Genomic DNA, 25,732 nt, shown 5'->3' with positions numbered 1-25,732 from the left:
TGCTTTTCATCGTCCATCAACGACACCGATGAAGTTCTTCCGCATTCCACATTCCCCGGAGTCTTCTTTCTTTATGGCCTCATAAATTAGTTAAATTTAGCCTCCCACACAAGGTGGTCCCTTATTTTCCTACTTGACAGATGCAACTGTCTTTCGGGTTGCAAAGGTCGACAACGGGCTACACAATGGCTGGACACCCACTCCAGCCCGGGCTGGCTTCGAACTCATGACCTTTTGGTCAGAGTGATCTTAATGCAGCTGACACTCAGCCAGCTGCGCCACAATCCCGGTGCGGTTGTGGTTTGGCACATGCATTGTAATGTATTTTTTTAATTTTTGGGCTTTTAAAGTCTCTTCTGTTGCGTTTTTCAGTGTTTTTATGAGTGATGGTCACTCGTTGGCCTGAGAGGTGTCTTGTGTCCAAATTTGGTGTCAATTCGTCCAGTGGTTTTTGAGTTATGTTAATCCCACAAACAAACATTACATTTTGATTTATATAGATTACTAGCCATCCCCTGCCATGCGTTGCTGTGGCCCACATGGGGGTTTGTGGGAGGTTTGGCCCAATTCTATCGTTGGTGGGGTTCAGAATGCTCTGTGATTATAGGTGAACTATAAATCCCAGCAACTACAACTCCTGAATGTCATGATTCAATTTTCCCCGAACTCCACCAGTGTTCATATTTGGGCATATTGAGTATTCGTGTAGAGTTTTGGTCCAGATCCATCATTGTTTTAGTCCACAGTGATCTCTGGATGTAGGTGAACTACAACTCCAAAACCAAACCCTTCCAGTATTTTCTGTTGGTCATGGGAGATCTGTGTGCCAAATTTGGTTCAGTTCCATCGTTGGTGGGGTTCAGAATGCACTTTGATTGTAAGTGAACTATAAATCCCAGCAACAACTCTCAAATGACAAACTCAATTTTTTTGAGTGAAGGACATACATTGGGTTGTTAGGTGTCTTGTGTCAAAATTTGGTGTCCATTCGTCCAGTAGTTTTTGAGTTATGTTAATCCCACAAACGAACATTGCATTTTTATTTATATAGATAGAAGATAGGTGAGGCGTGGATACGTATAGATGGCCACGCGTGACGTTATTTCAGGGGAGGCAAGCGAAACCCACGCTTCCAGGTAACAACGCCGACTCACAAACCGGATTTGCTGCTCCTTTCCCTCATTGAGCTCAGCAGAAAGGCCACTTTCTCAAGCCACTTGCGCATGCTCAGTGAAGCCTTTCCGTCCTTCCGAGAACAGGCACGGTGTTTCCCACACCTTACGGTCATAAGGAAAGATGGCCGCCGACGCCTACCTGCCCGCACTAAAGATGGCTTATTGCGGAAGTCCCGTCCCGTCCCTTCGCGTCCCTTCGCCTCCCAGATTCTATCCTAGCGATGGGGCGAAAAAAAAATGGCTGCCGAAGCTACGGTACCCATACTAAAGATGGCTCATAACGGAAGTCCCGCCTCCTTGCGTCACGTATATTCCTTTGGCGGAAGGCGGAACTTCCTTTTTCTGCCCAGAGAGAAGGGAGGGAGTGTGTATATATGTGTATAAGATTCGGAAAAGTACCCAAACGTGGGAGCGGCGAGCGCGCGTGCTTGCCGGCCTCCGCCCGCGCGCCAAGTCCAGGCTGCGCGCGCACCCCATCCGAGAGAGGGAGGCGAAGAAGAGGAGAGAGGCGCGAGCCGTGCGGGCTGGCTCTGAGCGGAAGGAGAAGGAGAAGAAGGGCCTCGGGCTGGGGAATGGAAGCGGAGAAGATGGACGAGAATGAATGGCGCTACCACGGGGAGGGCAACAAGAGCCTCGTCGTCTCCCACAGACAGGTCAGGAACAAGGGTGGGCCGCGCCGAGGGGAAAAGGAGCCGCCATTCTGTCAGGGAAAGGCCGAGGGAGAAAGAAGTCGCCCCCCTTTTCCTCTTCTGGCTTTTCCTGTCTCCTTCAGGGAGGGAACATGGCCTATTTCAATGCCCCCCCCCCCTTTTGAGTTCTTGAATTACTCATAGTTTGGGACAACGTTAATTTTACAAAATGTTTGTGGGTGAACTACAACTTACATCATGCCAGGTTAACCCTCTGAAACTCCATTAGTAGTTAAGTTTGTCAAGTTTGCTCTAGATCAGGTATGGGCCAACTTGGGCCTTCCTCCAGGTGTTTTGGACTTCAACTCCCACCATTCCTAACAGCCTCGGGCCCTCAGGGCCCGAGGCTGTTAGGAATGGTGGGAGTTGAAGTCCAAAACACCTGGAGGAAGGCCCAAGTTGGCCAATATCTAATCTAGATGCATCATTGGTGGGGTTCAGTGTGATCTCTGGCTGCAGGATAAACTACAACGCCCACTGTGGTGCGTCAGTCCCCTCAAATCCTTCTCCAGTCGGTTCAGTTGGTCATGGGGGTCCTGTGTGACAAGTTTGGTCCAGATCCATCACCAGTGGTGGTCACAGTGTCTCTGGATGTCAGTGAACTATCTTCCATTAATGAAAGTCGGTTTCCCCCAAACTTCTCCAGTATTTTTTGTTGGTCATGGGGTTTCTGTGTGCCAAGTTAGGTCCATGGCCATGGTGGGGTCCAGAGTGCTTTTTGATTGTAGGTCAACTATAAATCCCAGTACCTACAACTTCTGTCAGTCAAGGTGAATTCCTCCCAAATCTCTCCAGTATTTTTTGTTGGTCTTGGGGGTTCTGTTTGCCAAGTTAGGTCCACACAGTACTCTGGTGGGGCCCAGAGTGCTTTTTGATTGTGAACTATAAATCCCAGTACCTACAACGTTTATCAGTCAAGGTTAGTTCCCCCCAAACCTCTCCAGTATTGTCGAAGGCTTTCATGGCTGGAATGACTGGGTGGTTGTGTGGTTTTTTGGGCTATATGGCCATGTTCTAGAGGCATTCTCTCCTGACGTTTTGCCTGCATCTATGGCAAGCATCCTCACTACCTCTGAGGATGCTTTCCATAAATGCAGACAAAACGTCAGGAGAGAATGCCTCTAGAACATGGCCATATAGCCCGAAAAAACCTACAACACCCTACTCTCCAGTATTTTTTGTTTGTCGTGTGGTTTCTCTGTGCCAAGTTAGGTCCAGGGCTATCCTGGTGGGGTCCAGAGTGCTTTTTGATTGTGAACTATAAATCCCAGTACCTACAATGGCTATCAATCAATTTATTTATTTTATTTACGGCGCTTATATGCCGCCCTTCTCACCCCGAAGGGGACTCAGAGCGGCTTACAATATACAATATATAATCAATATACAATATAAATCAAGGTGAATTCCTCCCAAACCTCTCCAATGTTTTTTGTTGGTCATGGGGGTTTTTGTGTGCCAAGTTAGGTCCAGGGTCATCCTGGTGGGGTCCTGAGTGCTTTTTGATTGTGGGTGAACTATGAATCCTAGAACCTACAATGTCTATATATCAAGGTGAAACCCCCCTCCCCCCCCCCCCCAAGACCTCTCCAGTATTTTTCTTTGGTTATGGGAGATTCAGTTTGCCAAATGTGGTCCAGGTCCATTGTCAGTGGGGGTCACAATATTATGACTTGGTGTAGGGTGAAGTAAGACTCCCATCATGTTGAGTAAATCCCCCAAACTCCTAAACGGTATGTTTAGTTCAGTGGTTCCCAACCTTTTTTTGACCAGGGCCCACTTGACTGGGGATCACTTTGACCAGTGACCAAGTTAGTCTCCAACATTAGTATCTAAAAGGGTGGGGCTGGTTTGCTCTGCGGAAAGGAGTAGAAATAAAATAAATGAATAAATGAAGAGGAAGAAGGTTGGTGGACCAGGTTTTCTTTCGTGTGGCCCACTGCTGGGTTGAGAACCACTGGTTTAGTTGCTGATTAGTTTGTTGTACAGGCAGAGTTGAAAAGAGTAGGAAAGGGTTAAGGGAGAGGCAGTGGATGGGATCATACAAATTCCACACCAATGGAGAGAGTAAGAAACACTGGGGTGTCTGTGGCGGTGGAAACACATAAAATCTAGGATGAAATTGTCCCTGAATGAAAGCATTCCTTGGGTGGTGGGCAGTATGGTGTTTGGGGAAGACATTGGCAGGGGTGGGCTACATGTTCATGGCACTCGCTAGAACCTGAAATGTCATTGGAAGGAGGACTTTTGGTGGTTCCTCAGCACTGTGGGTTATAGCTGTTTGTGGAAGTGGGAGACTGACTGTGGAAGTGGGCACCACATGCACACATACATATTTTCACTTTTATTTTTTCACTTTTATTATGTGTATAGATTGATTATTTATTTAATTTGAGTACGAATGGGGGCTTAAAACATTATATACCATAAAAATTAACATAATCCTTAAAACACAACATATCAATGATAAAAACTGTGATAGACATAATAAATAAACTACTAAGACACAGTTTAAACATCCAATAGTGTTAAACCCTATCAAATAGCCATTCCTTCAGGCCAGGCATGGGCAAACTTGGGCCCTCCAGGTGTTTTGGAGGCTGTTAGGAATTGTGGGAGTTGAAGTCCAAAACACCTGGAGGGCCCAAGTTTGCCCTTGCCTGTGTTAGGCTGTAGTTGCACATTGCACACATGAAACTGGTGTTTACAATACTAATTTTCTCCTTCAGTTCCAAAATTAAAGCAAGGAGGTAGCCATTCTAACCTCTTTAAGAAGAATTTCAGAGCCGCAGGACCACCACCGAGAGTAGGTCCTATCCTGATGACCTCAGAGCTCATGTGGGTTTGTAGAAGGAGATGCGGTCCCCTAAATAGGCTGGGCCCGAACCGTTTCGGGCAGTGGTTCTCCACCTGTGGGTCCCCCGATGTTTTGGCCTTCAACTCCCAGAAATCGTAACAGCTGGTAAACTGGCTGGGATTTCTGGGAGTTGTAGGCCAGAACACCTGGGGACCCACAGGCTGAGAACCACTGGTTTAAGACTTTTTAAACTAAAGCCAGCACCTTGAATTGTGCCCGGAAACAGACTGATAGCCAGTGCAGTTTTTTTAACGGGGGGTAGTTCATCCCTAAACCCAGCTTCTGTAAGCAGTCTAGCAGCTGATCTTTGAATCAGTTGAAGCTTCCAAATGCTCTTCTTGGGCAGCCCTACGTAGAGCGTATTACAGTATTCTAATCTATTTCCTTTATTTAGAACTTTATTTAGCATTGGAATAGACCCCAAGGGCCATCCAGTCCCACCCCATTCTGCCATGCAGAAGCACACAATCAAAGCACCCCCCAACAGATGTCCACCCAGTCTTCTGTTTTAAAGCTTCCTGAGTAGGAGACTCCACCACACTCTGAGGCAGAGAGTTCCATTGCCGAATCGTTCTTACAGACAGGAAGTTCTTCCTAATGTTCAAGTAGTGGACTCTCTTTTCCTGAAATTTATTTTTATTTCACTTTTCTCCCAATATAGGGACTTATGGCGGTGAATAACAGGCATGACACTATACCATCAAAATCCGAGTAAATGCTTTCAAGTGTGACTATGAAAAATAAAAAAGTTGTGCTGTGGAACAAAAAAACATTAAAATACATTTTAATGGCATGCCCCCCCCCCCATATCACACTCACAGCACCTCCAGCAGGTGTGTTTCAACCCTACTAGATTGACCACATTCTGTCCTGAATCATTATATGTGTTGTTTGTGTGCCTTCAAGGAGCGTAGATGACCCCAGCACAGGATTTCCTGAGGCTGGAAGATTGGTACTCACCCAAGGGCATACAGTAAATTTCCATGGGCATTTGCGGATTTGAACCATGGTCTCTATAAGCATATTCCAACGCTCAAACCACTACACCTTGCTGGCTCTTCATTCTTTGAGCACATTTTAAACTATGAATTTTAAAGTGGCCATTTATTATTTGATGAATAATATTAATTTTATTTTTAATAAATGCATTTTATTTGGATTTTTAAATGTTTTTATCTGTATATTTTAACTATTGTTATACCTCGCCTCAAGCCTTGAGGCAAGGTGGGTAAGAAATACAATTTATTATTATTATTATTGAATCAGTCAGATTTAATAAATCTTGCTCTCCATTCAACAATGAATTAATGGGAATTCTGTAGTCTATTCAGCAGGATGCTGGATACTTTATAGAATAACTATAAATAGGTTAGATTTTCTTATATCCCTCGCCATTCAACATTGAATTAATTGGAATATTGTAGTCGGAACTAAACAGCAGGATGCCAGATACTGACTTTTTCAAGTAACTATAAACAAACTGATTTCTATCAGAAAGATTTCTTTGACATCCAGTTTTGCATTTGAAGTGCAAAATGAGATTAATAAAGTATTATCAATGGGGAAGAAAATCTGAAATCTGGCAGGAGAGTAAACCTTTGAATTTTGAAAATGTTAAATTTCAAAAATACTTCCAATGCACAGAAAGGCGGAGTGAAACATGTTCTCTGTGTGAAATATAGATTACAATCGTATGTCTCTACTAAAATAAGTAGATAACTCCAATGACTTCATTTTGTCATTGGAAGTATCACTTTATTTTGGTCTCTGCCACTGCTGTCAAGGATAGTACTGGGTAACTTCCTTGGCTGCTGGAAAGAGTGGGTGCAGAGAAAGGGAGAGTGTTAAGAGCAAGTGGTTTTAAAGCAGATCACAAAAAGAGTTCAAGTCATGGTTTTAGGGCAGTTATGCTTGTTATGTCCTAGTCATAACACTATCATTGCATAGTGATAAGAAAAAATCAATTATAGTGCATGTCAGCTTTTTTCCCCAAGAATCCTGTTGTTATTCATAGTAATTTTGTCACTGTTTCAAAGAAATAAATTTTAATATCAAATTACAAATCTTCCAAAGAATATAAGATTTGATGTTGTGTAGGCACTAACAATGCTGTATTCTGACAAAAGAATATACATTGAATCTCTGTTCAGCTATAAAGTTTGCTGGGTGTGACTTTGACCAGCCCTTTTCACAACCTACCATGGATTATTTTACAAGATTATTGCGAAGGTAAAATGAAAAGAGCATGAATATCACCCTTAGCTTCTTAGTACCACCTGGAGCTTTTCAGGGAAGGAGAATGTGCAAATGTTATATAACATGGCACATTATTGCATATATGCCATAAAGCGATGTGGGTTTTGGGACAATTGTGAATTGAAGTGGTTTTGGAAATTTTTCTAATGCTCTAAAATCTAGGACCTAAATAGGCAATACAGGTTGTCCCTAAGTTACAAGCAAGATAGGTTCTGTAGGTTTGTTCTTAAGTTAACTTTGTTTGTAAGTCAGAGCAGGTAGGTAGGGTGTGTGTGTATATATATATAGACAGACAGACAGAGAGAGCGAGCGCTTTGGATAGCACATGAAAGAGTTAACAACCCCGTGGTGTTTGTTTTGCTATCTGTGCCCCTGTTCAGAAAATTTCACCTCACTTTATGTCCCTGTGTTAACTGGATTTTGAAAAATTGGACTTCTTGTGAAAACAAGGATTGGTGAGAAAGCTTCAGTGGAAACACCTTTTCCCCTTCTCAAGGGTAGATTTCTCTCATTTCCTGTTGTCTCAGCCTAGTTTGTAACTGTGAGTTGTTTGTAAGTCAGATGTTTGTAACTTGGGTACTGCCTGTAATCTGATTTATGTTTATTTGACTTCTAGTTACTTGGAGAGAATTTTTAAATATTCCAACAAATATTTGACTTTTGCAGGTTCTCCTACTGACCTGCCACTAAAAAAGTTGGCAGCTGAATAGGAGAATTGAATTCATTAACTGACATCCATCAGAAACCTTTTAAATGATGAGAGTTTACAAGGTCTTAGAATTCAGAAGTGCTCTGAACTCTCCTTTGCTTCATTGGATATAGTTTGCTAGACCATGCAGTTCCATGTCCATTTGCCTTGTAGCACTTTGATTGCATTTTTCCTGCATGGCAGGGGGTTGAATTGATGGCCCATGTGGTCTCTTCCAACTCTATTATTATATGATTCTATAAAAGGCTAATATCAATCAATGTGCTATGATTTCATATCAGATTAAATTCATAACTTAATATTAGATTGTGTTTTGTTCCTTCTCCTTTTTAGATTAAACATATGTGTATGTGCACATTCTTATTAGAGCCAGTCACCTGAAAGACATAACAATTACCTGTTATGCTAGCATTTATTCATTGTTGCTAATAAATTTTACAAAATAATTGTTTCCTAAAATAGAAAACATTAAGTATAGAAAATCTCCAGAAGTTTTGACATGTTAGACATTTGGACGTTCTTGCCTCCCACTCCACAGCCCTATGATAGAACTTAGCAGTTTTGGAGAAAGGGGTAATTTCCTAGATCAGTGATTCCCAAACTCTAGCTTTCCAGGTATTTTGGGCTTTAACGCTCAGAAGCCTCAACTACCTTGGCCAATGATATAGGATCCTGGGACCTGAAGTCCAAAACCAGACTTTGGGGAATACTGTTTATCAAAGGTCCTGTGCAAGGAATTACTTTTACCTTCAGGAACTTACAATTTCATCCATCAACACTCATATAATTAACTTCGTATATCTGTGACACAATCCAATTTTGGATTTTTTAACCTGTAATGCACAAATGTTTACTGGAAAGTGCAAGTTCTCTGTTAACTTGTGCTACATAAGTGTTTGCTGGAGTATTTATGTTTTGGAATCCTGGACAAATGTTGTGCATGCCTACAGCAAAGAGATATAAGCATCTTGTCTCTTAGATGTTCTGATACCCATCATTTCTTATTACACACAGTTTGAACCAAGTAAGCATCCTTTTAAAAATGCTAAAGTTTATGTTGAAAGCAAAAGCATGTGTGTCATCATTTGTAAAATGTAATAAAAAGTGTGTGTGTGTGTGTGTGTGTGTGTGTCAGTCCTTTTAAATGCATTGTGATTTCCCTATCCTTTAGCATCCCTAGTAAGTATAAAAATGATAGTAATGTTTGCATACCTTGAATAGCCATAATCATAAAATGTCCTTCATATGAAACAAGCCTCAGCTATTTTCTCCATTTCTACTCTTCCTTCTGCCTCTTTTGTCAGTTTCTATTTTGTGATGGGCAACTCAGGGAAAAAAGGAGGGAAAAGTTAAAGACATTCTTTAACCAAGCTGTGGAGTTGAACAAGCCATGCTTTTCATTATTAAAAGTTAACAACAAGCCATGATTTATTTGCAGGGAAGAATTCAGGTGATGGTTGGGTATCTTTAAGTTGATTACAACTTATGATGACTCTAAGGCCCATCGTAGGGTTTTTGTGGCAAGATTGGTTCAGAAGGGGTTTGCTTTTGCCTTCCCATAGGGCTTTCCCAAGATTACCCAGTGGCTGAGCAGGGATTTGATGTAGTTAGTTTGAGTGTTACATTCCAACACTCACCCTACACCATTCTGGCTCTCTGGATTCAGAAATGCACAATTTGACTTTCTGCTTCATGCAAACCTATCTTGTAGAAAGCCCTCCTAATTTGGCTTTCAGGTATTTTAACTTGTTTGCTTTTTCTGACACACAAAACAACACTAGGAGCCTTCAAATCAAGTATACAACCCATATTTTCTGAGCAGAATTATGATGCTGCAAAAGAGACAGGAATTGTGCTTTATATCTCAATATTACACCCTTGCATGGATTTAGATGGTTTTTAATTTGTGTTATCTTTCCAAGTCAGACACCACATTTAAATAGAACCTTCTGGGTAGAATACACAGATAAGGATCTGCTCTGTTGTAGGATATATGAGAAATGAAAGTTTAGGTCTTTGTCACTCATCACTTGACACAACCTTAATAACCTTAGCTGATATTGGATAATGCTGTTGTTGACTTGATATTGGGTATATTGGTCTACCTGTTAAAGAAGCAGGAGATTGACATTCATGTAACGTCTAGTCAGATGGTGGGATGGCAATGTGATGGGCACACTATTTTTAAGATGGGAAAATATTCCATTTATACTCTGTCTAGTTCAAAATAAGATGTAGATGAAAGTTTGGTATTGTTTAATCTTTTTCAGAATAAAAGGGAAACAAAGGGAGTGAGGAAAGAATCTAGGAACACCTATTAGACTGATTGAATTTTAGCCTGAGCTTTCAAGGATGTGTATTTCTTAATGAATGAAAGACTCTGTCTCCTATTCCAAGATGTCATTCTCCTAACAGGAATACAAGAATGCCTTTGCAAGACTAATCCCTTTGACTGGCAAATGAAAAACAAATTTGTTAGTTAACACATGAGCCACTTGTGTTTTATCCCGTTATTTAACTAGAAGTAAACACCAATTGTTCATTGTACCCATATTAATCATGCTGTTGAAATAGCCATTCTGTGACATTTTTGTGAAGACTTATGTGGTGCTTCCAAGTACTTTCTGTGAATGTTAACAAGACTTACCTAAAGGAAGATCAACAAATTGTAAGGGATTGCTGGTAAACTGAGCGTAGCTGCGACAGGGAGACTTTATGAGCCTGCTAGCATGCATCAATCAGCCATGTTTACATTCATCTTACTCCAAACAATACAGTCGAGGGTGGGGGATGAAGGTATTGCTCCCCATACCAAAATTTCTGCTTTCTGAATGAAAGTTTCCTTTACACCAGCAATTTCTAGCATTACAGAGCTATTGAAAATCATTAACATTTAGAACTCTTTATCTGTGCTACACTTGCATTTCCTTGGTCATTTTTGGTCCCCTTTTCTTTGGGTGTACAAATTGTATTTCTTAGGCCCCTTCTACACTGCCATATAATCCAGGTTATCAAAGTAGATAATCCACATTATCTACTTTGAACTGAATTATATGAGTCTGCATTCCAATTCAAATAAGATAATTATGGATTTTATATGGCAGTGTAGAAACAGAAAGGAAACTTTGTTTTCAGGGCAGATGTCTCTTCATTCCCCTCTTCCCTCACAGCTAGATCTTAGGACATAATGTATGCCACAACCTGAGACATGTTGCAGTTCAACTGATCTTGAAGGCATAGAGATTCATTCATGCTCCATTATGACTGAAGATGTACTAGGCTGACATAAAATGTCATATATTAATTAGCATATTCTCAACATGCTGGATAATTAGAAATAAGATTAATTTAAATTGAAAATCTAGTATTTGGCACCTACAGCATCAAGTTTCATATTTTAGCAACAGGTTTCACTTTACATCAATCAACACTGCAAACCAAGAGTTTAACAATGTCCCAGATGAGCGCCACAGATCATACACAAAAGGTTGGGTGGGAATTGCACTGTGTAGCTCAATAAACTGAGCAAACATAAAGCAGCTTAACCTGCTTTAAACTCTAGGGTGCCAATTTTCTAAATGTAAAGGTGGAGAACAGGATCTGGAAGGGCCATTCACAGGATGCCATGTAAAGACAGACTTCTCTCCATGTTTATTTGTTTTCACTATCCCTACCAGTCAAGATAAACGCAGTTCTAGCTAATTTCTCCCACATTCTTGCAAGAATATATTAAATAAATTTAATCCTAGTAAAGATATCAACATTACCATATGTATTCAAGTGTAAGTCCTGTATAAGCTGAAGGCATGTTTTGTGCTGAATTTTGTATTTTAGTGTAAATTCCATTCCACTGAGAGAGGAAAAGGCCGGTACCACTTTAAGATACAGTTGCCTCTGGCTGCTTCCACTTTCCCACCCAGGGATTCAAATAGGCCAGAAGTGGCATTGCACTGGAGAACGTAGAGGGAGTCACAGCTTCTTTGGGGTTCTTCCAGAATATATTGAGCTCTTGCTTTTTGCCACTCTATTCAGAGAAGAGGATGGTTTATTTTTTGGTGAGAGTTGAGGTAAACTACTTACATTGACCCATAGATAAGTTGACACAGATTTTTGGGGACAATTTTTAACTTAAGCGTTTGGACTTATACATGAGGGTGCACAGTAGTGTTGGCTAAGAATTTGTTTCCCAATTAGTTTAGATTATGTCAGGTATTAGGTGTGGTTTTGGTAAACCAATGTTTATGTAGATCATCTCATAAGCCTTCTTTCCTAAAATTTCAAGAAACTCTATATCTTCTTTAGCATATAATAATTTTGGAGGTTAGCTTTAATCACCTTGTTCCTTAAGAAAATATTTAAGGAGTAAGGGGAAAAAGTAAGTTGGTTGCGGGCAAAACTACAATTATAGCAAGATTGAGCAAAGACACAAACAATTATAGAAAAGCAGATAAGTATGAAATTGACATTTTGTTGGCTGGAGTTAGACCAGTAGTTCCAACCTTTGGGCTTCCAGATGTTTTGGACTTCAGCTCCCACAGTTCCTAACAGCTGGTAAGCTGGCTGGTATTTTGGCCTCCAAACATCTGGAGGCCCAAAGGTTGGGAACCACTGAGTTAGACACAGTATGCATTACTTTATATACTTGCGTATAAGCCTATATCAAACAGTGGCTTTGGATCAATTGATAGGTCCTGATAAACACTTTCAATAGTGCAGTTAATCTTGGATACATTATGACAATATTTGTAGCATCTTTTGGTGTCTGGATGTGGACAACCAATCATTTATCATTGAAACCACTAACTATATCTGCAGAGACAATGATACCAAGTGCAGATTATAAATGTGTGTTGGAGAACACTACTCATAATGTTAAGTTAGAATTTGAATGGAATATAATTTATTATATTAAATAAGGCATTGAGAAAGTGTCCTATCTTTAAAAACCCCTTTAGACTTAAAACTATATTTGGCACAAAAATATTTTTTGGAAATACTGCACACATTTCTAGTCTTTTAAAAACATTCAACATCCTCATTGATTTTATCCTGTATCAAGACTTTCTGATGAAATGGTTAATCATTGAACAAGTTATTTGAAGTATTTCAGAATGATGCTCCTACATTATAAGGGGAAAAAATTTCTGGCGATTCTTAGACAACTACCTTTACTCCTTTGCTGTTGTTCTGTTCTGATCTCAGTGCAGACAGAGGGCACCTCCTTTCTTGACCATGTATGGACTAAGGCATAGGTCAGTATAATTTAAACTCCATTAGCAGTAGTAAAGTAACTTCTTTAGGGATGTAGGCTATTTATGTCATTTGTGAAGCCACAGGCCCTAGCTGCGAACTTCTCTTTGTTCGCGCAACAAAAACAAGTTGGATAGAGGACTTCATTGCCTTATCACTCACTGCCTGAACCCCCCTTTTGTAAATTAAAGTACAATCTTTATTAGACAAGTATGTTTGTTTTTTTTTGTAAACCTCAGTGGGGAAAATTGTTTTTTCAGAGTTGTTCAGCAGTGATAAATATACAGAGCCTCAATCCAGTGTAGTACTAGCTAAATAAAAATCCTTTTTAGAGCATTTATGCTGGATTACATTGTTGCTTACACAACAAAACTACCATCATTGTGCTTACTCTAAAAGTATACAACTAATAGCATAATCGCCTTGTACTAGCAGGAGACATGTTTGGATACAGGCCCATATCTCTTCATCTACAGGAACACAATTAGCCCTATAATTCGTGAGAAAATAGTCATGCTTTGTATTGCACTCTCAGCATCAATTTCACCTGAAAAAAGCCAGTGAGTTCAAAAGCAGAACAAAATGGATAGACATGTTAGCCAGGATAAACCCAATCATGCAGTTTTTTAAAAAACAATACCTCTATAACAATACACACAGCTCTGAAAAATCTCTACTTGGATTTAAGTTTGGTTCTTGAAACATCCCATTTACTAAGAAAAATAAATTTAGTGTTACAAATTTATTTTTTTAAAATGTGGATTTGGCTTCTAACTTGGCATAATCAGTGCCACAATATGTATGTGTAACTATATTGCAAAAAAAAAAAAAAGTCAGGAAATGTTTGCTTCCTGTAGTTTTTGGGGAAGTGTTGCATATATACAGGCAAGGAACTCAAGATAAACCAGAAATGCACAATTTAAGAGGTAGGTAATCTTTCAAATTAATTTGAAGGTGCCAAGAGATGACTTTGTATTTATTAACTCTCCTTCAAGTGAAAACCTGCGTGTGCACCCATGGTTACCAGTCAGAAGCAATGATTGTCTGGGACCATATTTTGTGTACCTTGCAGTGGCATCAATCAGTGCTGACAGGTTTTTTCCCCCTCTTTCAGCAGGTAGTTGTGAGCAAAGGGCAGAGCTCATAGGCCATATCAGATTTTGCTGTTTGTACAGGTGGTTCCTGATACTCTCATGGCTCTTGGCAAATGGCAGGAATGATTCAACAGTGTTGCTTGGCCTGAACACTGTTCATTCATTCTCTGTCTCCAGTTAATGACTTCTTTTCTTGCTGGATTCCACCCAAATTTGCTACAACAATGGGTCTTTTTCCCTATTCGAAAAACATTATGAGCTTTGCTTAATGAGAGAATAAGATTTGGTTCACACTGAGAAGCAGATGTGACAGATACTTTCACCCAGGCTGAAGAAGATACTAGATGGACTTGGCTTGAAAGTGAGGGCTGTGGGAAAGTAGAATATATCAAAAGGCACAGGTATAGCTCTGTGAGATTCAGTCATTGAACTGTCACTAACAGGGTTGAAGGTGACACTACAGATTTTGAACCGATAGATACAAGATTTTGGATTTGAGGAAAAAACTCCTAAAGACCCTACCACTCGCCATATCGTTGTTCCCCCAATTATTCTCCTGCTGGATTGGATTGCTAGGCCTCAGGGTGATCCCTTAAATATGGATTTGTGGATGGGTTGTTGTATTGTTTCTTCAGTTTTGGTATGTGTGGCCTGACACCAGTTGAGGCTTGATAGAAAGCCAGAATCAGTTTTAAACATCAAGAAGAATAGATTTATCAAATACAGTAGAAACAATCTATAATATTCATTTTTATATCTGCACAAAACTATAGATAGTTCTCACTTCTTGAACTCCAAAATCAATTTCAGACCGTATCTGAATCTCATAGGATTTTGTTACATTCTGTTTCCCCACAGTCCCACATCATAGTCTCCCTATACCATGGTTGGCTGCCTTCAAGCCAAGTCTTCTTATTGCCCCCTTCCATTGAAAGAAGACTTGTGAAATGTGTGTTTGTGTATTTGCCTTCATGTTGCCTGCTGACATATCAATTAACTATCATTTATCTATTTATTCTTCAAAGTAGTAAGGCAACTAAAAGGGATAGGTTCTCACCCTAGGGGTGAGAAAGGTGGTATAGAAATACTGTAAATAAATGCAAATAAATAAAATGTATGTATATCTATATGTGTGTTTGTGAACAAAAGATTTTAAATTTTCAAAAAGAGAAAAAAGTTTTGTCAGGTTCATTTTTTTTTTTGCTAGCAGCCTAGGCGGATCAAATTGCAAACTACTAATAAGTGCACATTTTCTTGTATTTCAGCGTTGTGTGGTGCTACGCTTTTTGAAGTTTCTTCCAAACCGAAATAAGGTGAGACAAATAAACCTTGCTTGTTTCCTTTTTTTTTTTTATGTGGACAAAGATCCACAGTTATACTGCAATGAATGTGGCTTCTTAATAACCATGGGTGCTGTAAAGCATGCTAAATTAGGAGGTTGTAGTAATGAAGCACTTTCTCATAAAATTTTATTTTTCACCTTTGTGATCACAAATCCAGTGAGTACTTGCTGCATGTGATACTTTGGTGTCCTGTATTTTTGGTTGATCTGGAAGAACTGGTGCAGCACATTTTAGAACAACTTTCAGGAAAACAGATAAGAACAAATTATTGAAGTTATTTAGATAATCATGTAAGGTTAGTAATATAGTTATAAGTACTAAGATAGTTGAAGTGTAATTTGTGTTGTCTTTTTTGTTATAGTTTCAATGTGTTGATTACGGACATGAAATATTTTAACTTATTATTGAAATTTTATAACAACAACAGCAACAACAATAATTTACTTCTTACTCGCCTCTCCTCATAGCTCGAGACAGGTTGCAACATAGTTAAAACACATAATCATTGTAAAAATTCTTTAAATACACATCTTAAAATGTATTTTTATGAAAGATACATATTAAAACGTATTTCTCTAAAATTCATATTAAAATACACAGAACAAGGATTAAAACACAAGCCGTGAGTTTAAAATTCGTGATTAAAACTGATAGGTCTTGAGATAGATTTTTTTTCATGGAAGCATTGAACAAGCATTTACAGTAGAGTCTCATTTATCCAACATAAACAGGCCGGCAGAATGTTGGATAAGCGAAAATGTTGGGTAATAAGGAGGAATTAAGGGAAAGACTATTAAACGTCAGACTGCATTATGATTTTACAAATTAAGCACCAAAATATCATGTTTTACAACAAATTGACAGAAAAAGCAATTCAGTACACAGTAACAATTTAGTACCAAAACATCACAATGCATTGAAATAGCTGTGGATCCGGGCAGGAGGCAGACTGTGTTGGATAACACAGAACATTGGATGAGCAAAGGTTGGATAAGCGAGACTCTACTATGTGTATAGTTTGTATGGCAGCAGATTTTTCAAAAGCTACTGCTTTGTATATTTTACCCCTAATATTAACTGGAGAGGCATTTGGATTTCTGAGTCTATCTAAGTTGTTGAATTGTACTACTATTGGTCAAAGTTTGCAGTTCAATGGCCCAGAGGTATGATGATAACTTCAGATAAGGCTCATTAAACATTCTTATCTTAAGATATTTTACTGTGCCTTTCCCTAAAAGTATAGCCCATTCTAAATCCTTGCATATTTTAATATGCCTTTTGAAGAACACACAGTGAATAAATAGCATATTTAGTTTATAATCTTCTTTCATAGCCATTTGGTGATGTCATCAGTCAAAAGGGGCTAAACCTGCCAATAAATAGTTAATAAGTCTTTGCTAATGGTTGTAACAATGATTACTTGTTTCTAGACTCTTGTAAAAATATGGTGTGGATATTGGTAGCAAATTAGTTATGCCAATTTAAAGGCCCAGTACAAATACAAGTCATTTGCTGAGTTTATAGAATTTTGAATGTTCTTTGAATTGTTGGCTATCGCAGAAGAGTGTTACAATATGGAACCTATAGGTGAATAATACATGTTTATTTTGCTCAGAGATTTTTAGAGGGAAAGTGCAACATATAAATTGTAATTAGATCAATCACATCAGACTGAATGAAAGTATGATTTAATATAAAAATCTAGAACTAATTTAAATTGGTCTAAACTGCAATTTCTTGGTAGTTCCTTGCATTTTTATTTATTATAATTCACAGACAATTAAATTGTCACACTTCAAGATATGTCCAGTTGCCCTGAAAACTAAACATGAGCCTGTTGAGTTCTGGTGCTATTTTTCATTGTCCAAGTCACTATTATCTCAGCCTCAGTTCTGCTTCCACTGCCGACAGTAAGGGGATAATACTGGCATACATTCCAAGCTTGTGACTTAATAAAACAATGTATTAGAAGTACCAGAAAGATGCTTCAAACCTTTTAGACTATAGGCACATTTGGAAATTTGAGGGCCATCACTCTCCACCATCCCAAAATGGCTGCTAACGTATGGGCCCATTTCAAAGTACAAATTATCTTCTGGTAGGGCTGATTCCCCAGTAGGCAAAATCTTCCTTTCATTCCTTCACCTACCATTCCTACCTCTTTTTCTCTATCATCCCAGATCACCAACCACTGATGCAAAGACATTCTATTGTTTCCCTGAAGTGTGTGTGCATGCGTGCGTGCGTGTATGCATGCAGGAGTGCGTGCGTGTGTGTATGCATGCAGGAGTGCATATCTTCCTTAGGCCTCTTGGATCTTTTTGTCTTTGCTTCTTTGCTTCTGCTCTTTTTCTCTTTTTTTGCATATCCTTCTCAATTTACTAGGCAGGAGCAGTAGTTTTTTTCCTTTCCCCTTATTTTATGGCATGGTGTACTTCAAAGTATCACCCTGTTACTGCCCACCACCATTTCCTAAGAATATATTAGAATATAATATTCAGTCCATTAAGCATTCATGGGAAATGCAGGTGGCAGCTTCTCTGATGTTCTGGAAAGGATTCTCTTTCTATTAAAGAATAATGGAAGTGGGAAGGTTAACTTGCCCAAACAATCACCAAGAAAGCCATTTAGTGACTACTTAAACCAATAGGTTTAATAGTAAAATTTGTCAGAATTTGGTAAGTCAAATTCCAAATTGGATCAAATTGGAATCAACAATTGAATTTTGGGCTATGTACTTCAATTTATGAAGTGAGATATTTCTCTTTTGTTGTTGTTTTGCCTGCTTGTATTTCGGATACAGTCTGTGATCAGTAGAAAACAGACTGAGGTAAAAGCCAGTCTTTTACTTGTAACAATTAGCATATGTAGGTTATTTCCTTTGGTTTCTTCTAGTAGTTTCAAATAATGTTATCTTGGCCTTTCAGTTCAAGCTGTAGCTGTTTGTTTTCAATTTTCAATTTCCTAAGGCAAAATGATTTGCCATTACTTTCCTCTGAGACTGAGGAAAGTAACTTACCAAAGATCACTTAGTGGATCTTTGGTAAGTGTGACTTACCAAAGATCACTTAGTGGATTTACATGGCTGAAGGGCACTTCAGACCCTAATGACCTGGAATCCTAGTACAGTTCTTAAACATGTAGGCCACACTTGAAGTGTATCTACATACAAAGGACAGTGTGTGTAACGTCATGGAAAATTACCTTCAGACTGAGTTGCTTTACAAAATGAAGCATACAATTCTAGATTACAATTTAATACTACACATTAGCTATGCACCATATGTGGGCTGCTATTTAACTTTTCATCAGTCTTGTGACCAATTGAAATGATATGTTGGATTTTTAAATTACTGATCCCAGGCCCTAAAATGTTATGCTTAATATACAGCATGCCTATTTGAAATGATGATTTCTTGTTTTAATCAGACATGTTTGAGGGAATGTGAATTTAGCCTTCTGGCTAGTTAAGGCACCACTGGCACTGGGCTTGCAATCTAAAAAGCTACACTACAATCATAACTTTCTTTTGTTGACTGCATAAGTTGCCTCTGTATTAAAATCTGTATTTTCAGCTAGTTTTTTTTTTCCTTTTTGGTATATGGAGACTTATTTTTAAAAACATTTTGTGCTTGAATGTTTTGTGTTTGCTTTTTTGATAATGTTTTAATGTGTGTGTGTGGGGCCCATGGTCTTTTTTGTGTCCTCATGACCTATTAGAGGTCTAATTTTATTCTATTTTGCTTTAAAATGCTTCCAATTAACTTCTAAAGGTCTACAGATCATTTAAACCACACTATAAGCCATTTAGACCATGGGAAAGCTTTTTAAAAAACACAAAGTGAATTCTCGCTTTCTGTTGTTTCAATGAAGGCTTCTGTGGAGTCAAAAGCTATCTATGAGGAACAAAACATGGTGAAAATAGCCATGCCCTCTAATCCAAATCATTCTGCCATGTAACTTAAAGCAAAGATAGGCAACTGGGTGACTTTTGTAAATAAATATCAGAAAGGTTTTTGCTTCAAATAATCATTAAAGGGCATAAGGGCATTTTCATCATGTTTTGTGCCCTCATAGATAATTTTCAGCCCTTCTTTATCATCTTTTCGCAGAAGTGGGTAAAATGAGCAGTGCAGCCTCCTAAAGTCTCCTGTTTAGTTTATGTTGGTTAAAATTGTTCTTCATTTAAAATATCGTATCCCCCCCCCCCTTTTTGCATTACAAATGAGATATGTGCTGTTTGCATGTTTTTTTCCCCAGTTAGTTCACACAAACACTCTCAATTCATTTGCCACTGGCCCAGCTCATCTGTCGAATGTTAAATCACAATGCATCTAAAATTTTGCCCATGCCTGGTCTATATACATTATATATAATGTAATATATAAACATTTCTTGAAGTTCCACGATAAACTTTTGTCTCAAAAAGGGCTCCACAGCTGAAAAAGTTTGAGAACCTTTGCACTAAAGACATGAGTAGTAATGCAAATAGTCTCATTTGCTAATAGGTACTATTGTTTGGTTTTATGTTTTCCTTGAAGGTTTATTGAGGTGTTTGTGGACTTTGTGCATTTTAAGTAAACTTCTTTTGCAGTGGTTGACAACTCTGTGTTTGCAAAGCAGTTGGGTTTGACAGTTATCTGCTAGGGGCTGTAATAATAATAATAATAAAACTTTATATTCCGCCCTATCTCTGTTCTACAAACAATTTATAATTTTCTTTTCAGACACCTGAAGAAATCTTTCACCATCTTCAGAATATAGTTTACTTTGGCAAACACATAATGAAGCAGTTTTTTGGAGAAAAATACATCCATCATGGGGTAACTCTTTTGTTTTATTTTGGATATACATCACATTTTTGTAAAATTCTCTAGACCAGTGTTTCTAAAACTCAGCTCCTCCAGGTGTTTTGGACTTCAGCTCCAAAAAATCCCAGCCATCTTACCAGCTGTTAGGAATTGTGGGAGCTGAAGTCCAAAACATCTGGAGAAGCAGAGTTTGAGAAAAATTATAGACAAATGGGGTGATTTGGATTTCGGAGCAAGTGTTACCTAACTTGTCTTCAGGATAGACATATGGAGCAATTTCGGAACAAGCGTTACCTAACTTGTCTTCAGGATACACACATGTGGCGTGTGAAGTTTCCATTATAATCTGTGTTTGGATTTGCAGTACAGAGCTATAGAGTAGTAGCAGGAGAGTAAAAGTTTCCCTACCCTTAAACTGAATGTGGTGTTATTAGAAGTTGAAACAATGAATTTATTACAGATTATTCTTCAGTTGAGAGGAAAAGTGTAGAAGGAGATAGTAAACCATAAGCAGTTTATTAAAACACACTGTTCTTGTGTGGGTTTTAAAGTGTGTTGTTAACAGAATTGGGTGGGAGGTGAGGAAGAACCTATTAAGATGTAGGCACTGCTAACATGCAGTCAAAATTGAATACTTACGAAAACAAGTGTGTGAGAACATTATGGACCAGGAAGCACTGAATTCAAAAGAGAAACTAAAGGGACAGACTAACCTGATGTTATCTCTTATATAAAAGTAACTATTATGTGAAAGAGAATATTCTGGTTACTTCTCTGACTTGACATATGTACATACTGTACATGGATGGATGGAAGATGGATGCGAAGAACATGATTTGATAAATAGAAAAGATCTCAGATCATTTGTGTCTAATGTAGAAGGCAGGGTCTTTGGATTTAAATACCACAAAACTATTCTGGTTCTATTTTAGATATTTTACAGTTCATGTGTAAAGAAAATGAAAAAAATCATTTGAGCTCCTGAGATCTTTATCAGTTGTCATCATGTAAATCTAAACAGGAAAGAATTGCTGAAAGCTTGCACAAATGTTCAGCAATAATTCAAAATGTCTTAAGATGTGTTCACCGTTGCCTAAGAAGGCCATCTCCTTTACTGGAAAACATTCACAATTTTGCTTAAGAACAAGAACAGGTATATGGGAGCCTTCTTTTCTAATCTTGTTCTTGATACAAAAAGTTGAATTTCATGATTCATGGTGCTGCCTGCTCTAGACTGATAAACTTAAGGATAAACATGTTTTTTCAATTTCATATTCAGTTGCATAAGGCGTATGGTTTCTGAAAATAGGAAGTGGAGTTAAATAAAATAATTGGATCAGATCACTGAAAATGTGGCATAATACAGAGTGTCACAAACATTTCATAAAATGCTTAATGACTTTTTGTGGAAGAATTTAGAAGATCATCCAAAAGTTGTGTCCATCCATTGTCTCTCTCTCCCCCCCCCCTCTCTCTCCCCCCCCCCCGTTCATTGTTGTGTCAGTCTCATTTTTCAGTCAGTTTTACACATTTATCCCATGTTTTCACTCATGTAGGTCTTCATAGCAGCTTTATTTCTAATCAAAGATCTTTGACTTCATTGAAAATAGTACATTGCTGAGTCTATATGTAGCTGTTTATTTTGTATTTTTAGGAGGTTGTACAGCTATCTTTGGACTTTGTGAAACAACTTTGTTTAAAGATCCAGTCAGAGCGACCAGGTAAGAACTAAATTAAGGGTATGTCAACTTTGATAAGCTAGTTTGGGGGGGGGGGGGGAGAGGGACAGCCACCTTCTTTAGGACACTGTTGAAAATCACCACGGAGAGGCTACATTTTTGTCCCAAGTGCACAGGCATAATAACTCATTGCTCGAACTCATTTACTCATTTAATAACTCATTTACTCATTGCTCGAACAGAAAAGAGAGTTTTTCTTCCTGTAATTTTAAAGACTGGTCATAGAACCCTACACCTTGATATATGAAAGAAATTGCTGTACAACATGTCTCCAGCATGGTGCTTTATCTGGAGTTTGCAGTGCTGACTGTTTCTCTCTTTCTTGGAAGAAGAAGAACACATGCCATGCACTGCCTGCAAAATAGGGCTGTGTTATTAAACAGGACTCTAGGTCTTGGCTCCGTACTCTCCTACTTATTTATTTATTTTGCAAATGCCTAAACTCTCGGCTTTCATTTGCATATCTCTTTATGCATCCAGGATACTGGTAGTCGGTTGCATATAAGCTCTGTCCACTGAATTCTCCTCTTGTTTTCTGAGTGAGCAAAACTAATTTCCATTACAGTACAATTACACAATCGGAAAGATAGGTTATGTTTCTAAATGTATTCCTCATTGTTTAAGAAGCTCAAACAAATGCACTAATAAAGATAAATACACCCATCTATACATACAGAAGCTTTTCAAAGGAGTGTTTATTGTCTGTAGGTCATCTGCTTTCCAAGTTGTATATATTACCTTCCCACCTATAATTATTCTATTTGATTATGAAAATGCATGGGGTTCAATTTTTCTTAGGTACAAAATGTGGCTGTGATTCTTTATATTTTTTGAAGAAGAGTAGTAGTTATTCCTCTTAATTCTCTTATGCAGTGGAGATTGTTGGTTAATAGTTCAAGGTAGTATTTCTGGAAAGTTATTAAACATCAAGATGGTAGAGAATATACTTTTTTCAAAATAAATTTGTCCTAATTTAAACTTGACCTCGTTAAGGGTTTAAAAAGGAGCCGTACAATGGCCTGTTGTTCAGTGACTAAAACTGGCTCTGTTTGTTTTTGGATGCAAATTAATAGGAAGCCCCAGGCTTTTCTGAAGAAGGAAAACATAACTTAATATATGAATGTCATGTCACTCAGTACTAGCATAATTATAGTTCATGTGATTAATGGAACCTAATTTGTATTTATAAATCTTTTTGAGTAAATGCTTTACTTTTCTTAAACCAAGTATTGAAAAAGGTTCCTGGCACAGATACATTTGTTTCTAGATTTCACTTCTGTTAAGTTGATTCTTTTCTGCATCATGGTGTGGATGCCCTTGTGCTGTGAAACTGATTAGTGGTACTAGGTCTTCTGCACAGACCATGCCATCCTTCTGTTTATCCACCTCACTGTGTAATTGAACTTATTGTGCTTCAGGACCCATGGTAAACTTAAAAGGTAGGATTTTTCAGGGAACTATTTCAGAGCCAATTCGCAAGAAGGCAGTTTTTAAAAATAAAAGGTTAGTGTGAAGATGCTGGTATACTTGGCACATTGTTGCAATAAATCATGTCATGTTTGTTCGGTAAGGATTTGTAACACAAAAGCTAAAATGTAATAAAACATTCTGTACAGAAAATCTTTAGCTGGGCCTTCTTTATGGCTTTTTATGTGATGTCTTCAGAAAAGGCACAACAAAGTTATCAGTCTTGAATAGTGAATAACATAGTGGTTTTATGTGTGTTCAACACAATAGTGTTTCTGCATTTGTATTCCACCCTTCCTTCCTCCCTCCAAAGAAACTGGAGCAGCATTTGCAACTTCACAACAATTCCTCTGAAGTCGGTTAGGCAAAGTATGCTGCATATTGAGCAGAGAACATGTAGGTTTACTGTTCAGGTTAAAGGAAGATCAGTCAAGTTGCAACCACTTCTTAGTTAATAAAAAGGAATTGCTCTTGAGATTCCTTATTAAGAAACTCTCTGTTTGATAGGTTCATGTTTTTATTTTGAATATTGAATATCATTAGCCTAAACATTAAGGAGCTTTCTCTGTGGTGATTTAGATATATTTGTAGAAAATGTTTGTAATAAATAGTTTAAATAGCTGAGAACTGCCAGGATACATTCTGACCAGGATAGACCAGTGAGAAGTTTGTGAATTCTGTTAGCTTTGGTGGGCCAAAAAGACCGACATAAGTTCTAACAGTCTGAAAATCTTGGTGCTGTTTATTGTGGTTAGGGTCCCTTCCACCCAGCTGTATAAAATCCACATTGAACTGAATTGTACGGCACTGTGGACTCAGATAGCCCAATTCAAAGCATATATTGTGGATTATCTGCCTTGATATTTTGGGTTATATGGCTATGTGAAGAGCCCTAGGTCTTTATGCGGTTGTTTTAATTTCAGTTGGATGGCTGAGATGAGGGGACTTGCTATACTCTTTGGGCTGCCCTATGAACTTTTAGGCAGTCCTTTCATGCACATAACCCATTTTTGGAATTGTGGCACAGAATATGACTTGTCATTGTAATTAACAGGCTGTATTCTAGGTACCCAATTATACAAACAGTGCAGAGCTAAAACAGCTTGGCTCTTATATCATTCACTGTCTTTGCCAAAGTAGCTGCAACTTGTGCATATGCCCATGAAATATTTAAAGGAGTAGATCTGCACTTCAGGATTCTTGAGTATACTACTGGAGCTGTAGGTGTAAACCAAACGCTGTTGCCATATGCAGTGTATACTGACATAATTTTGATTTTGAAGAAGATGTGATTGGGTAAGATTTATCTCACTCCAAAACATTTTTGATACCGATTAGTACAATAGTGTGGTGTTGGTTTAAGAGACAGCTTTCTTTCTCTTAAACCATTTTTTCTAGGAAAAATGAGCAAGATCAAATGGAAACAGTTGCATTACTTTCTTGCAGAAGTGACACTTTATATCATTTGCACAAAGAATAGGCCTTTGAGAGTGTTGGTTTTCTGAACTAGAGTTAGTATCTTGTTATTTTCATTGGTTTTAGGAATCCTTATTATATAAGAACTTTACAATGGCTTACCAGAGTCCTGAGGTACACATAATAGCTGGGCGAGTGAATTCCCAGTCTTAATGTGAAACGTCGTCATGGCCTGAATCCTACTATTAGTCCCAACTAGAGCAGATTTATGGAATGAGTTGATTTGTAATTCAATACGGTATTTCATCAAGATTACAATGCCATTGATTGTAGGCCATACACAAATTTCAGTAACATCAACCGAAAAAAGCCTTATTTATACATATTAAAAAAGCACCCGCCATTCTAAGACCCACCACATTTTAAAGATTTTATCTGGAGAGACCCTGCTCTTGACCCTACTGACATCGCAAAGATCAATAATTTTATACAGTTGGAATGATATAGTGTGGGTTTCCATTAGTGCTCTCTTTGCTCTTGCATTTTATCATTGAATATAGATTGTAAGAAAGTCTGCGATTTTTGGTGAAACTGTTTCAATATAATAAAGATAGCACAGAATCATCTTTTAATTTAAATCTCATTTTTCTTCCCCAATGGGACCCAAGGTGACTTTAACTTTTTGATCACATCTTAACCTTTCGAGAGTGGGAATTGGTCCATGATATTGCAATGTCAGCATGAATGAGAGTAATTATTTTTCCTTTTATTTCCTTGCAGAGTCTCGTTGTGATAAAGACATGGATGCCCTTAGTGGTTATGCTATGTGCCTTCCTAACCTCACTAGGCTACATTTTGTTGAACATCGTCCAATACTCTGTATAGAGATTAAGGTAGGTTTGCTAGGAACTTTTAGAATGTTTTAA

General features: G+C 38.2%; 1 protein-coding gene across 1 annotated transcript in view; it reads left to right on the top strand.

Annotated features, from left to right (window-relative positions):
- The first annotated feature begins 1,616 nt into the window (after positions 1-1,616).
- Positions 1,617-25,732, top strand: part of IPPK (inositol-pentakisphosphate 2-kinase) — a 38,039-nt gene continuing 13,923 nt past the window's right edge. Inside the window, exons 1-5 of the mRNA XM_060765912.2 lie at positions 1,617-1,828; positions 15,296-15,343; positions 20,101-20,196; positions 21,839-21,905; positions 25,587-25,699. Of these exons, the coding sequence (XP_060621895.2) occupies positions 1,748-1,828; positions 15,296-15,343; positions 20,101-20,196; positions 21,839-21,905; positions 25,587-25,699 (405 nt within the window). The 5' untranslated portion in view covers positions 1,617-1,747. The remainder of the gene's footprint in view (positions 1,829-15,295; positions 15,344-20,100; positions 20,197-21,838; positions 21,906-25,586; positions 25,700-25,732) is intronic.

The sequence above is a fragment of the Anolis sagrei genome, chromosome 2, assembly GCF_037176765.1.
Source record: "Anolis sagrei isolate rAnoSag1 chromosome 2, rAnoSag1.mat, whole genome shotgun sequence".
NCBI lineage: Eukaryota > Metazoa > Chordata > Lepidosauria > Squamata > Dactyloidae > Anolis > Anolis sagrei.
The sequence above is the reverse complement of the archived record's forward strand: the minus strand, read 5'-3'. Positions and strand labels throughout refer to the sequence as shown.